Source organism: Rhinoraja longicauda, chromosome 18, assembly GCF_053455715.1.
Source record: "Rhinoraja longicauda isolate Sanriku21f chromosome 18, sRhiLon1.1, whole genome shotgun sequence".
In the NCBI taxonomy this organism is placed as follows: Eukaryota; Metazoa; Chordata; class Chondrichthyes; order Rajiformes; family Arhynchobatidae; genus Rhinoraja; species Rhinoraja longicauda.
Window position 1 is genome coordinate 5304142 of NC_135970.1, and position 16144 is coordinate 5320285.

Here is a 16144-nt window from a genome sequence, read left to right on the forward strand (position 1 = left end):
AGCTCATTAAATACATTACACAAATGGCTATTTTCATTGTTTATTTTAAATATTCAGTAACAAGAGAAAACATAGATTGATATATTACAGAAAGTCATTAAGATGCATCCTTTCTGAAGTTTAAGCCATTGAATGTAATTTTTAATATGTTTGCAAAGCTTACATTAATTTAAATTGAACAAAAGGTTATTGGTTAAATTCCCATGATCCTAAATACAGAAAACACCCAAGAAATAATATGATCCGTTGGGAAATCAGTCTGCTGAGAACTCAGCACAGGCTATTTGTTAACTTCTTATGTTGATAAGAAAACTAGTTACTGCTACTCATCGTAAAGAAACTGCATCCAGTTCGTGATCACTTGTGGAAGAGTCTCAAGAGTATTCCTGGAGGATTCTGAAAGGAAAGCAGAAAACACATCACCAGCGTCTAACGTGGATGTTAATTAATCATGAACATATATGGTCTCACTGCAATTCAGCAGATTTTACTGGAAGCATTCACCACTGCATAAAATGCAGGAGGTTAGTATATGTCATAAGTGATAGGAGCAAAATTAGGCCATTCAGCCCATCAAGTCTACTCCGCCATTCAATCATGGTTGATCTATCTCTCCCTCCTCACCCCATTCTCCTGCCTTCTTCCCCATAACCCTTGACACCCGTACTAATCAAGAAATTATCCCTCTCTGCCTTAAAAATATCCATTGACTTGGCCTCCGCAGCCTTCTGTGGCAAAGAGTTCCACAGATTCACCACCCTCTGAAATTACAAAGAGTAGGACAGAGGTAAGAGAGTTGTTAAACTTGGGAGACACAAAGGGACTGCAGATTCTGGAGTCTTGTGTAAAAGACAAAGTGCTGATGGAACGGAACAGGCCTGGCTGCATCTGTGGAAGGAGGTGGACGATGCTTCAGTCAAGTTCCTTCTTCAGAATTAGTTTTAAACATTGTTTTGTTTCTCCAAAGTGAATCAGCCCAACACACAGAGACTTGGTAGAGATACCAGACCTGCGGAATGCATATCATGCAGTGTGGACAAAGATGGAGTTCAGAGCTCCAGGTGATGTGACTGAGGTTCATCTGTGAGGCTGAGGGTGATAGCCTGCAGCTCCAGAGAGCAGAGAGAGAATTAATGAGCATTCTGCAGGGGGGAAGGTGATGTGTTCCATATGGATACCAATGACAGATAAAAAGGCAGAGATTTCAACGATAACGAAGGTTACGATGAAAAGTTAAACATCCAGATTTTTCTTAGTTGTGTATCAGCATATCCAGGAATTGGAAGGTAGTGCAGATGACTGTTTGGCTGGAGAGAGGGAGCAAAATGGAGAAGTTTCGATTTCTGAGGCACCGGGACAGTTTCTGAGGGAGCTGGCACCTTCTGAAGGGTCTCACCCGGTCTCACCCCAAACGTCACCCATTCCTTCGCTCCAGAGATGCTGCCTGTTCTGCTGAGTTACTCCAGCATTTTGTGTCTACCTTCACAGACCAAATGAGTTTTACCCATTGCGCTTTGTGGCACTTTCAGAGTTTGAAAGTAAAGGAAAGGTTTGCAGCATTAATATACAGAGGGATCTTAGGATCCAAGTCCACAGTTCCCTGAAAGTGGCAACACAACTAAATGGAGTGGTAAAAAAGCCGTATGGTATGATTGCCTCCATTGGTCAGGAAATTGATTATAAGAGTCAGAAATCATGTTGCTATTTTATAAAACTTTGTGTAGGAAGGAACTGCAGATGCTGGTTCGGTTAGGCAGCATTTGGAGTAGGTTGTGCATTTCTGGTTGCCCCATTACAGGAAGGATGTGGAGACTTTGGAAAGGGTGAAGAATGTTTCATGGATTAGAGGGTATTAAATATAAAGAGAGATTGGATGAATTTGGATTATTTTCTTCGGAGCATCAGAGGTTGAGGGGAGACATGTTAGAAATATGTAAAATTGTGAGAGGCATTGATAAGGTAGACAGGCAGAAGACCTTTTTCCCATAGTGGAAATATCAAAGTTCAGAAGGCATAGCTGTAAGGTCTGTGGGAGAAAGTTTAAGGCAGGTATGATAGTGGCATATAAGGGGCTTTTAGAAAGGCATATGGATATGCAGGGAATAGTGGGATACGGATCATGTGCAGGCAAAAGAGATTAGTTTAGCTTGTCATCATGTGCGGCACAGACATTGTGGGTCGAAGGGCTTGTTCCTGTGCTGTCCAGTTTTATGTTTTATGTTATCTCAAACGGCCCATTTTCACCATTTGTTATTCCTGTGGGTGGAGATGAAGAGTAAGTTGGCAAAGGGTTGGCATGGGAGGGTGGCACTGAAGAGGATAGGATGAGATAAATAAGACTGGAACAAACATCTTACAGGACAGGATAAAAGGTAGGAGGGAGTACTGTAGGTGCTAGGATGGGTTATACACATGCACATTGGACAAGGTAGTCGGAGCTGCCAGTGCAATGCGCCAGTCATCACATTGCTGTAGCAATAATGATGACATGGCTGGAAAAAGAGCAGGGATGGATTATAAATAAACCCAGATGCAAGAAATAAAGGGAAGGGAAGAAGGGAGGGAGCCAGAGGTGATGGTTAAGATTATTACAATAGTGGAGATGGAGTTTTCAAATGGAGCATGAAGGGAGAGCTGCTGGAGGTTCTCAGCAGGCCAGGCAGCATCTGTGGAGGGTGTCCAAAATAAATAGCAAAATAAATTACAAGGAGATAGCAAGGGTCAGGAATAGGTAGAGTGCCTAAAAATGCTTCAAGTTCTCTTCATGTGTTATAATAATTCTGTGCTTTAAAGAAGGTTGAAACTGAGCATGCATAACTGACCCAGCCTACTTGAGTCAGATTCTGTTCTCTGTTGCCAAATGACAAATGGCAGTCATAAAACAATAACATGAGGTTGAAAGGGTAACATGACATTTGCTTATTTGTAAATGGGAAGGATTAGGGCTGTGTTTATTAATTTGTGTCTTTCAGAGGTGCATGATTTATAATTGTTATAAGACCATTTGAGAGGATGGAAAAATGGTTAGTGCTTGTTACAATAAACAAAACATCAAAGGAAGATTATGTATATAAGGAGTAGATGCATTTTTGTTCTTTCAGCAATCTCCATCACTGTATTTGACGCTCTTAAATAAAGTCTTGATTGTCTTGCCCGATCATGTGTTTAAAGTTTTCTTTAACAAGGGAAATGGACAGTCAATGTTTCGGACCAGGACCCTTCATCTGAACTGGAGGAGTAGAGAGGAAGTAGCCAGTGGAAAGAAGTGAGGGGAAGGGTGGGGCAAGAGCTGACAAGTGATGGGTGGATACAGGTGAGGAGGGGTTGATGGAAACTGCTCTGCCCAAAACTGCAGGAATTTGCAGAGAGCTGTGGAAGTAGCCCAGTTCATCACACACACCAGCCTTCTCCCAATCCATTCCATCAACACTTCATGCTGCCGCAGGAAAGCAGCCTGCATAATCCAAGAGCATTCACACCCTGGTCATACCCTCTTTTCCCCTCTCTCATTGGGCAAAAGATACAAAAGCTTGAAAGCATATACCACTAGATTCAAGAACATCTTCTTCTTCCCTGCTGTTATCAGACTAATGAATGAACCTCTCATTAGCTAAAATGAATTTTTGATCTCTCAATCTACCTCATTGTGGTCCTTACACTTTTTTCTATCTGCACTTTCTCTGTAGAAATAACACTACATTCTGCACTTGGTGCACATGAAAATAATACATAATGGAAAATGACATACTATCATCAACTTCTCTCTGATTCACTGCTTCCCATGCACACTAGGGTCACAGAGAGAATGACAACTCTCCACACAACAACATCGGAGGCTGGTATTAAACCCCTTCTTTCCATGGAACCTATTCTTTCCCACAAGCTCAGTAACTGCCACTGGGTGCCCAGTCGCTCACCTACACACAGTGTGACCAATTAATCTATGAACCTGCAGGTCTTTGAAATGTTGAAGCCCGTCGAGGAGGCCCGGGCGGTCAGTGGTGGAACGTGCAAGCCCCGCACAGACAGCTCGCAAAGTCAGGATTGAACAGGGTCGCAGGAGATGTGAGGCAGCTCCTCTACTGGATGCGCCACTGGGCTACTCATGTGGTGGAGTGGGTCTGACCAGATTGCTCTTGCAGAGAGGCAGTATGGACTCAACATCCCTCCATCTCCACACTGAGCTGTAACATCTATCTGTGTGATGCTGTGGCCAACTGACCACCAGTTGGTTCCTGACAACACCAGGTCCTGAGGCAGAGCTCGGATGGTGTGTCTGTCCTGTTGCTTGTACACGGCACCACCAGTGCTAGCTGACCTGACCGCAAAGCCACCTGGCATGAAGTTCAGTGGAGGAAGGACCATTGCTTCTTTACAATTTTACCCCATCCACCTCTCTTGCCACTGCTTTAGCCCCTTACTAGTGACATCAGGGAACCTGAGTTCAGAGGCCAAGCCTTAGCCCCCCATATAGGAGATGGAACATAGAACATAGACATAGAACAGGACATTGCCAGAACATAGAACCTAGACATAGAACATAGACATAGAACATAGACATAGACAGAACATAGAACAGTACAGCGCAGGAAAGGGCCCTTTGATCCACAATGTTTGTGCTGAACACGATGCTTAGTTAAACTAATCTAATCTGCCTGTGGATGATCCATATCCCATGTTCCATGCACTTCCATTGCCTATCTAAAAGCCTCTTAAACGCCACTTTCATGTCTGCCTCCACCAGCCCTGGCAATGCATTCCAGCCCCCCACCACTCTTTGTGTAAAAGACTTCCCCAGCACATCTCCATTAAACGTTCCCCTCTCCCCTTACAGCTGTGCTCTCTCGTGGTGCTCATACCCCACAAGCTGTGTTGTGACTCTGATACCACCTCCTCCTAAGCCCCCACTGCACAACACCTGTGTAAAACAAGCTTTACATCCCCACCTGTCTACTGCTTAAATCTAAATAAATAATCATGAAGAAAAGACCTGGACTACAGGTGACATTGGACAACCAGGCTTTGCTACTTAGATACAAAATCATATTCAAGGAAATCTGAAGCATTGGAAGCAGCAAGAATTTAAACATTTACACACCTACTACTCCTGATCGAACATGTTCAACGATAAGCGGCATCTGCAAGAAATATTGCAAGAGTGAGTAATATGTTCCTAATGGTGAATCACAGGACCATAGGAACACAACAGCTGAATATTTTTAAATTTTGAGAAATTTACTGTTTGGTAAGATTTGCATTTACATAGCGTTACCATTTCCTTTAGAAACATACACAGTAACATGGAAACCAGGAGCAGCAGCAGCCATTCGGCCCTTTGAGCTGTCTATCCACTCCATCTGATCATGGCTCACCATCCACATTCAGGATAGACACAAAAAGCTGGAGTAACTCAGCGGGCAGACAGCATCTTTGGAGAAAAGGTGACTTTTCGGGTCGAAGAAGAAGGGTCTCGACCCGAAACATCACCTATTCCGTTTCTCTAGAGATGCTGTCTGACCCGCTGAGTTACTCCAGCTTTTTGTATCTATCCGATTTAAACCAGCATCTGCAGCTCCTTCCTACACATCCACATTCAGGAGCCTGTTCCTGTTTTCTCCCTATTCCATCATCCCTCCAGCCCAAAGAATAATTTAACTTTGTTGTAAATATTGTTAATTATTTTGATTCAACTGCTTGCTATGCTGGAGAAATGCACATTCTCTGGGAGATTAAATTTCTCCTTGTGCGCTGTTTTAAACGGGATGATCCAATTTCTAGGCTGTTTCCTTCAGAGATGCTGAGAATGATAGACAATAGGTACAGGAGGAGGCCATTCGGCCCTTTGAGCCAGCACCGCCATTCAATGTGACCATGGCTGATCATTCTCAATCAGTACCCCGTTCCTGCCTTCTCCCCATACCCCCTCAGAAGTTACAATCCTCTGAGCAATCTTGTGGTAAACCAGGAACACGTCGGTTTACTGGAAAACTCTGAAATTGCCCAAACTAGGCAACGTCACATGAGAAAGAATCAAATTGGGGGGGGTTTCCTGTTCTACTGCCAGTTTGAATCTGCTCTGAGATATCCCAGGATATGTTTGTACAGAAATCTGCAACTTACCACACAAAACACACGACTGTACTTTGGTCTCGTAGTATTCACTCACAGGACACCTGTAACAACCTGTCAAGACAAGGATTCAGTGTAGTTCCAAGCACTTAATAGTAGACTGTGATAGACAGCCACCTGGCAATACAGGTGGAGAATGCAGCGGAAAGCAACGCTTCATCATCCCAACACCATTCAGTGACATATCTACTCTCAGTTGAATCCTGAATAACTGACACAAGAAATGCTGGAAGAACTCAGTCTGCTGAGCAACATCTGTGGAAAGAGAAACGTTTTGGGTCAGGGACCCTTCCACAGAACTGGGGAAAAAGTGGAGGGGCCTATGGTTTCCAAAGCAAAGCTGGTGGAGGAGTGACAAAAGATGATACAGATAGAGATGGGTGAAGGCAGATCAGGTGATGAGGAGCATGAGCACTGACTGTTCATGAAATCTTTCACAGAAACAAAGCAAGTTAAGGATGACAATGTACCTGAAGTTGGGGAATTCAATGCTCATTCCAGAAGGTTGCAAAGTGACCAGTCGGAAGATAAGATGTTCATAAGTTCATAAGTAATAGGAGTACAATTAGGCCATTCAGACTACCCTGCTCTGCAATCTGACCCTTGCCACAGCCCGGGTTCTACGATCGGAATGAGTACTGCAGGAACTGGATCAATGCTTCTGACTAAACAGCAGAGTGAATCAACAATAGGCCCCAGATCAGACCCAGTTCTCCAGTTAAACCTCTTACCTTCCATGTTGTTCTTCGGGAAGACCCACAGATTGCCAGGACACAAACAAGGCTGGTAATGGCTTCGATAGCCACCAATCTCCGTCATCTCTGAGCTGTTATTTTTTAGTGAATGGGTGTTATAGTATTCGCAGTACACAGCTGAAAGAAATTGACAGGCATCACACACTGAACTCCAGAAACCCACGGACCCAAGACCACTGACTGTGTAGCTCTCAGCTCTGTCCCTGGCCACGGGTACCCAGTAGCGCTGGGGAAGGCTCTGTGTGACTGACTTGCTAAAAAACAGCACCTCTCAAGGCAGCGAAGGTTGCAGAATTTGACAAATAACTGTCTCCAGTAATTTCCCACCATCTTCTTACTTTCTTAAATGGGGAATGTTTAGAGCAGAGAGACCCTGGGGCTACAAGTGCATAGGAGGGAACAATGGAGTGTGCAGGCACATCTATACAATAAAACTCTCGCTTGTTTGTTTGTTTGTTTGTTCCTGAACTACAGCCAAAACGGTACACGATAGCGCGACAATTTTTGAACCACCTTACTCACCGTCGTCCCTTTGGTGCTAATGGAATAAGTTTCATTGAAATCGATGTTATATTTTAAAGTTGTTCACATTTTAAAGTTTAAATCTATCTCCTAGGGAGGGAGGGGGGGAGGAAGGGAGATGGGGAGGAGGGAGGATAAGGGGGGGTGAGGGGGATGGAGTTGGGGGAGAGGGAGGAGGGAGGGAGGGGGAGGAGGGAGGGAGGTGGCGGGGACGAGGGGAGGGGGAGAGGGGAGTGGGAGGGGAGGGAGGAGAGCAGGAGGGAGGGGGAGGAGGGAGGGAGGTGGAGGGGACGAGGGGAGGGGGAGGGGGAGAGGGGAGGGGGAGGGAGGGGGAGAGCAGGAGGGTGGGAGGGGGAGGGGAGGGGGGCGGGGGGGAGGAGAGGGTGCTGCACCAATGCAGGAGAGGTTTGGGCCCAACGGGTCCACTTGGTCTAGTAATTCCATGAAAGTGGCAACACAGGTGGACAGGCTGAAGAAGGCAATAGGCATGCTTGCCTTCAATAATCCATATGTTGTGTGCTGGAATTGGGATGTGATGTTACAAGATGCTGTTACAATCACATTTGGAGTAGCTTTGACAATTGTGGTTGTCCTGCTTTAGAGGGGGTGTCATTAAACTGCAAAGGATGTGACTGGATCTCGAGGGCTTGAGTTATAAGTTGAGACTGGATAGGCTAGGACATTTACCCCTGCAGCACTGGAGACTGAGGAGAGACCTGATAGAGGTTTCTAAAATCACGGGGGGGGGGGGGGGGGCAATCATATATTAAATTGTTGCAGTCCTTTCATCGGGATAGGGGAGTCTAAAAGTAAAGGGCATAGGTTTAAGGTGGGAGAGGAGAGATTTAAAGGTGGATACATGAAACAAGCTGCCGGGTGAAGTGATAGATTCGGGGACAGTTACTGCTTCAAAGACACTTGGACAGGTACAAGACAGGAAAGCTTTGGAGGGATATGGGCCAAACACAGGCAAATGTGACCAGCTTGGTCATGTGGACTGGAAGTGGACTATAGTGGCAGACATTTAAAGATATATTTCACAATCTTCAGCGATTTCATATTTTACTGAGAAATAAAGATTACCAACAAGGATGTTCTAGCTGGTACAAATGAAGGATGCTCAAGATGGAATCAAATTGCAAGAAAGGCAAGGATTAGTGGAAGTCCAGAGGATTGGCCAAAAATAGGGCAAATGTAGGTAAACAAGACCAGCTCCAGAGGCACCTTGGCTGGCATGATTGAGTTGGGTCGAAGGGCAGCAAGTGTGGAGGGAATGGACAGGTGATGTTTCGGTTCAGCGCCTTTCTTCAGGCAGAGTTAGATGCGTTGTGGATACATTCAGTGATTTCAGAGAGCCATTGCTTTTCCTGTTTTTGCCAGAACTGGTCAGCTATATTGGAGGCTCGTGCACCTGTAACACAAACTCTGCTCTATTCTCCACAGATGCTGCTTGACCTGTTGTGTATTTTCCATACTCTCTTTTATTTCAGATTCCCCACACTTTTGTTTCTTTTTCCACTCTAATTGCAAGAAACAAAATCCATTACATGTCCGGGACAACTGCGGTCTCCACCTATCATAGGCTGTTCTCTCCAAACCCTTCACACCTCCAAAACGTCAAATGCAAGAGACAAAATGCTGGAGTGACTCAGCAGGACAGGCAACATCTCAGGAGGAAGGAACGGGTGACGTTTCGGGTCGAGACCATTCTTCAGACAAATCCATTTGTTTTCTCACTGTTGCAACTGCTGATGGGAGGACATCCCTGAACTGTTGACTCTGTTTTTCTCTTCACAAGTGTTTCCTGTCCGATGAGAGTTTCAAGCACTCTGGTTTTGTTTCAGTTTTGTCTGATGCCTTTTTTCTGGTGTTAGTGATGGCTTTAAGCTCCCTCCTTTTTGCCCTAATATGGGTTGGCTTCTGCCATAAAGACATATTAAATACTTGGTTTCAGCACTTCACAGTCATAGAGCCTTGGAGTTATACAGTACGGAAAAAGGCCCTTCAGTTCAACTCGACCTTGACAAACGAGGTGCCTTCTGGAACTAGTCCTGTTTACCTTGATTTGGCTCATTTTTTGACCAATCCTCTGGCCTTTGACTAATCCTTGCCTTTTCTTGCAATTTGACACTATCTTGAACCAGATTCTTTATTCCTCCATGAAATATGAATTTGCTGTAAATTGTGAAATATATCTTGAGATGTCGGCTTCTATAATCTACCTTCCAGTCCATTTTAGCCAAATCTGCCTTCACATTCTGAGTTCAAGTTCAGTTCTGGCCCACTCTTCTCACTTGCAAACTGTGTGTGAGGTTCCATTATGTTGTGGTCACTCTTGCTGTCACATCCATCACGTCCATAAATCAATCCTGCTTTGTTACTCAGAACCAGGCCTAAATCACTCCCCTCCCTGGTTGCCCCCACAACGTTTTGCTCTAAATATCTCTCTGAATATATTCTATGAATGTACCCTTGAGGTATTTTCTCCAATTTCATTTGTCCTCTCCTTGTGTGAGATTAAAGGCCCACATGATTATTCAATATCTTTCTCACAAGCCTGATTATTTATTGAACTTTGCCCAACAGCATAGCTGCGAGAACAGCAGAGGGGCGGCATGGTGGTGCAGCAGTAAGTTGCTGCCTTACAGAGCCAGAAACCTGGCTTCCATCCTGACTACAGGTGTAAGAAGGAACTGCCATGCATTTGCCCACTCGCCTAATCTATCCAAGTCACTCTGCAGCCTCCTAGCATCCTCCTCGCAGCTAACACTGCCACCCAGCTTCGTGTCAACCGCAAACTTAGAGATGTTGCATTCAATTCCCTCGTCCAAATCATTAATATACACTGTAAATAACTGGGGTCCCAGCACTGAGCCTTGCGGTACCCCACTAGTCACTGCCTGCCATTCCGAAAAGGACCCGTTTATTCCTACTCTTTGCTTCCTGTCCGCCAACCAATTTTCTATCCACCTCAACACTGAACCCTCAATACGTCCCAAAATGTTTCCCATCACAATTCTCATAGTTGACAATGACCATGTATCAGGGCAGATGCTTTACACCCTAGTCAGAGGAAGAGTTTACATGAGAAAATAAAGATATAGAGTTGGAAATGTTAGAAAATTCAAGAGTTTAGGATCTGGCCACATAGAGGAGTGACTAAAATCAGAGCTACTCAAAGGGCAGAAATGGAAGAGTGAACTCTGCTGGTTATAACTGAAGGATACAAAGTGCAATGAGACTGCAGAGACTTAACAAACAAGGTTAAGTATTTTACTGGAGTCTGAATACAGGAGAACAAGCACAGGACTGATGTTTAAATAGATCTTGCCTACAGTTAAGGAAGGGCTAGATGAATTCTGATGATCTAATGTTTTTACATGTGAGAGGTGACCAGGAATACTCTGGCCTAACCAAGCCTACAGCCAACTAAATTATGGACAATAGGTTCTGTGGCACTGGAACGGGCAGAATAGAGTGTGGCCATGCTTCAGGGAGGTATGGCCTGTCTTGGTGATGACATAGGTCCATGGCTCAAGGCACATTTGGGTGAAAGAGGACAAGCTAAAAAGTCCAGAGGAATTACTGTCTAAAAACACTGGAGAAACCTTTGGAGTGACAACTTTTTCCCACAGCTGAAGCAAATGTTGACAGGGAATTTAATGATTCGTTTAGACAGAGCAATGAGCGAATTTCCTTCGGTTTCAGATAGCCTGGATACAGGCCCTTGGCCCAACTTGTTCATACCAAAAAAGATGCCCCATCTACCTGTCCAAATGCCTTTTAAATGTTGTTACTGTACTTGTCTCAACTACCTCGAATGGCAGCTCGTTCCATAAACACACCGCCCTCTGTGTGAAAAAGTTGCTCCTCAGTTTCCTATTAAATTTTTCCCCTCTCACCTTAAGCTTATGTTCTCTGGTACTTGTTTTCCTACTCAGTGTAAAAGATTTTGTGCCTTCACCCTATCTATTCCACTCATGACCACATTATCCCTCATTATCCCTCAGCCTCCTGAGCTCCAAAGAATAAATTCCTTGCCTGCCCAACCTCTCCCGATAGTTCAGGGCCTCAAGTCATGGCAAAATCCTCGTAAATCTTCCCTGCGCTCTTTCCAGCTTAATGATATCCTTCCTATAGCAGGGTAACCAAAGCTGAACATAATACTCCAATGTGTTGACAGAGAAATATGAGGTGTTGCATTTTGGGAAGTCTAACATGGGCATGACTTACACAGTGAATGGTAGGGCTCTGGGAAGTGTTGTAGAGCAGAGGGATCTAGGAGTGCAAATGCATGGTTCCTTGAAAGTAGAGCTGCAGGTAGATAGGGTGGTCAAAAAGGCTTTTGACATATTTGCCTTCATCAGACAGAGTATTGAGTATAGATGTTGGGAGGTCATGTTGCAGTTGTATAAGACATTAGTGAGGCCATATTTAGAGTAACGCGTTCAGTTCTGGGCACCATGTTATAGGAATGATGTTGTCGAGCTGGAAAGCGCACAGAGAAGATTTACGAGGATGTTGCCAGGACTTAGAGGGTCTAAGCTATAGGGAGAGTTGAAACATAGAAACATAGAAAAATAGTTTAGTTTAGTTTAGAGATACAGCGTGTAAGCAGGCCCTTTCGGCCCACCGGGTCCGCGCCGACTAGCGATCCCCGCATTAACACTATTCTATACCCACTAGGGACATTTTGTTTTACATTTATCAAGCCAATTAACCTACATACCTGCACGTCTTTGGAGTGTGGAAGGAAACCGAAGATCTCGGAGAAAACTCACGCAGGTCACGGGGAGAACGTACAAACTCCGTACAGATAGCACCTATAGTCAGGATCGAACCCGGGTCTCCAGTGCTGCATTCACTGTAAGGCAGCAACTCTACCGCCGCGCCACCGTGCCGCACATAGCTCCCTGAAAGTTGCAGGAGTAGGCCATTCGGCCCTTCGAGCCAGCAGCGTCATTCAATATGATCATGTCTGATCATCAAAAATCAGTACCCTGTTCCGGCTATTTCCTCATATCCCTTGATTCCTTTACCCCAAAGAGCTAAATCTTTCGTGAAAACATCAAGTAGAAATCTAACACTCATGAAAACATTGAGTAGACTGGGACTCTATTCCTTGGAGTGCAGGAGGATGAGGGGTGATCTTATAGAGGTGTATAAAATCATGAGAGGAATAGATCCAGTCGATGCACAGAATCTCTTGCCCAGAGTAGGTGAATCGAGAACCAGAGAGTATAGGTTTGTGAAGGGGAAAAGATTTAATATGAATTCTATGGGGTAACTTTTTCATACAAAGGGTGGCAGGAGTATGGAACAAGCTGCCAGAGGAGGTAGTTGAGGCATGGACTATCCCAACGTTTAAGAAACAGTTGCACAAGTACAGGATAGGACAGGTTTGAAGGGATATGGGCTCAACGCCAGCAGGTGGGACTAGTGTAGCTGGGACGTGTGGGCAAGTTGGGCCGAAGGGCCTGTTTCCACATTGTGTCACTCTATGATGCTATGACTCTATAACAGTCCCAACTTCTCTACTCATTATCTGAACTGCTGAAGGCCAATGCACTGACTGCCTCTTGACCGCCCTATCCCCCTGTATCGTCACTTTCAGGGAACTATGCCTGGATCCCCCTGCTCTACATTTAAAAAAGTGCCAAGAAGAACCAAATTTTGCAGAGTTGTTAAAAGGTTTGAGATGATTAGTGCACTTTAAGGGGAAGATATTGAAAGATTTGGGTGGAGGGAAATGGGATTAATTTAGCAAAGGAGGGAAGGTCAGGTTTTCATCCACATTCATGACTGGACATGCTGTGAGAATGGAGCATCAACAGTCAATGGCAATAACTTGAGTAAATCCTGGCATTATTTTTTTAATTACTCTGTGAAGAGCAAATTTTTAAATGGTTTAACTAATTCAAGAAAAACTCACCACATAAATTGGGGGTTCTCCAGTTGATACAGACACCAGCATCCAAACAGGCTTTAGCGTAGACTGCAATGGCTCCACAAAGGCATTCACAGTCTCCGAAAATATCACACCCGCATGTCGTCTGCACACAGCTTTCATAATAGGGAACATGATAAACCTGACGGGGAAAAGAGAAGAGAAAGCTACAACTGTAGTCCGTGAAGAACCCTGAACGTGGTGTCCAGTTCGTTCCCATTCATCTTCAACCACCACAAGCTGCACTGGTGGCACACAGTGTAATTTTACGAGTTTGGGAAATGAAGACTGGTCTCACAATGAAATTCAGAAGTAGGCCAAAAAGCCCAGTAAGTGAGCTTGTTACAATCCATTGGGAGCACATCAGTTGCTCCCATTCCATGAGTTCAGGTGAAATGACTGCTGCATTGATGTGGAATCATTAAAAGCATCGATGGAGCCATCGTGCTAGAAACAGCACATTGCAGGTTGCAAAACACAGACAGTTAGTTAAATGCAGGCTCCAAGTACAGATTAGGAGTCTGATTCAGACAAAAGGGATAGGTTGCAATAGAATGGACAGGATCAGTCTGCAGAAAAATGGTGCCTTTCCTCAAGAGTTTATGTCCACACCAGAAAGGATTTGCCTGTCATCTCCTTCCCCCAAATTCCGGGAAATCGGAGCGTTTCTGGCATGCTTTGCTCACTGGAGTGCACCTTGACACTTGTGGGCATGTCCACAGACCCATCGAGAGATAGTCTGGGCTGACACTGTCGTGCAGAGGGAACACCACACTGCTGGAGATGTTACGGTCCAAAGCAATGGACAAAAAGGCAGAGTGCTGACTCCTGGAAATATCCCAGAACAAATTGATTAGCTGAACACTAAATCTAATCAATAACTGCACCTTAAAGATCAGATCTTCCAGTTATCAATCTGAGACCCATTGGAAGTATTTGCCCCCTGAATGAACTCCACAAACCCCAACATTTTTTTTATTTTTAAAATTTTATTTAAATTTTAACAAAACAAATACATGTATGAACTCATAGTACGCGATGGTACCTACATTATAAATTCGATTATACATTTAAATTCGATTATACCTGTATTGTTCTGTATTATCTCCCCACCCACAACCCCCCTCCCCCCAGTTAGAAAAAAGAGGAAAAAGGAGAAGAAGAAAGATAAAGAAATAAAAATTTTAAAAAAGGAAAGAAAGAAAGAAAGAAGAAAGAAGGGAACCTGGAGACAAGAAGGAAACACTTCCGGCTAATTTCTTATTAAACTATTTTTAGGGGTATCAAAACAATCCTGAAATTAAATATTTCCAATTCTTAATCCTAGTTTTAAAGTGAATGGGTTCCAAAGTTTAAAAAAGAAATATATTTATCTCTCAGATTATAAGTAGCTTTTTCTAATGGGATACAACTACGCATTTCTGCATACCATCTTGCAATTCTTATTTCATTGTGATCTTTCCAAGTGACCGCCACACATTTTTTTGCTATTGCTATTGCTATTTTGAGAAATCTTTCCTGATATTTATCTAAAATTAATCTTGGTAATATTCCTTTAGTATCTCCCAATAAAAACAACCTTGAATCCAATGGTATGGTCTTATTCATCAATTGTTCCAAAAAGTTTTTTAGGTCTTTCCAAAAAGGAGTTACCTTAGGACATGCCCATGTGGAGTGTAAAAAGTACCCACATCCTGGTTGCATCTAAAACAAATTTCAGGTAAATTTGGATTTAAATTGTTTAATTTTTTCGGAGTTAAATATTGTTGATGTAAAAAATTGTATTGTACTAAACTATATCTCACATTAATAGTATTTTTCATACTTTCTAAACACAATCTTTCCCAACTTGGTTCATCAATGCTAATATTCAGATCTGTTTCCCATCTTTGTCTTGATTTTTGAATTCCTGTCTTTGGACTAGATTTTTGTAACAATTTATACATTGAAGATATAATTTTTTTAGTTCCCTTGCCCTGAATCAAGGATCCAATTCCTTTAATTTGAAATAAAAACATTGAATTACCTAACTTTTCCCTTAAATAAGATTGTAATTGATAATAGAAAAAAATACTATTCCCTGGAATTTGATATTTGTTTCTCAATTGAGAAAATGTCAAAACATTATTTCCTTCGTAGCAATCTCCCATATGTTTAATACCCTTCTGTTCCCAGACTTGTAATATTTGATTATTCCAAGCAAACGGCAGTAATCTATTTTTTACTAATGGAGTTTTAGCTGTTAGAAAAAATCTTTTATCATTAGCTTTAACTGTTTTCAACAATATATTAATTAAATGTTTTAGCAAAGGTGACTCTTGATCCTTATCTAATAGCTTCGCTTCCCATTTATAGATAAATTCTTCTGGGCATAGTTCTTTTATTTTATCCATTTCAATTTTAACCCATGCTGTTTTTCCACCCTCTTGATAAAAGGATGAAATAAAACTCATTTGTGCTGCCAGATAGTAATTTTTAAAATTTGGTAATTGCAGTCCACCTAATTCAAATTTCCATGTTAATTTTTCCATAGACACTCTTGGCATTTTACCTTTCCAAAGAAAATTTCTCACAATTTTATTCAATTCTTGAAAAAAATTATTTGGTAAAGGTATAGGCAGTGTTTGAAATAAATACTGTAACCTCGGAAAAATATTCATCTTAATACAGTTCACTCTCCCTAGCAATGTAATTGGAAGATTCATCCATCTCTTCAAGTCCTCCTCAATTTTTTTAATTAGTGGTTTATAATTTAGTTTATACAGATTATTTAACTTATTATCTACTTTAA

The 16144-nt window shown here is 42.9% G+C and overlaps 1 protein-coding gene across 1 annotated transcript in view; it reads right to left on the reverse strand.

Annotated features, from left to right (window-relative positions):
* Positions 1–319: 319 nt before the first annotated feature.
* The window catches only part of LOC144602453 (mucin-6-like), a 170386-nt gene continuing 154561 nt past the window's right edge, over positions 320–16144 (reverse strand). The window contains exons 35-39 of the mRNA XM_078415600.1: positions 13339–13495; positions 6861–7001; positions 6121–6183; positions 5099–5138; positions 320–396 (exon numbers count right to left, since the gene is read on the reverse strand). Of these exons, the coding sequence (XP_078271726.1) occupies positions 5122–5138; positions 6121–6183; positions 6861–7001; positions 13339–13495 (378 nt within the window). The 3' untranslated portion in view covers positions 320–396; positions 5099–5121. The remainder of the gene's footprint in view (positions 397–5098; positions 5139–6120; positions 6184–6860; positions 7002–13338; positions 13496–16144) is intronic.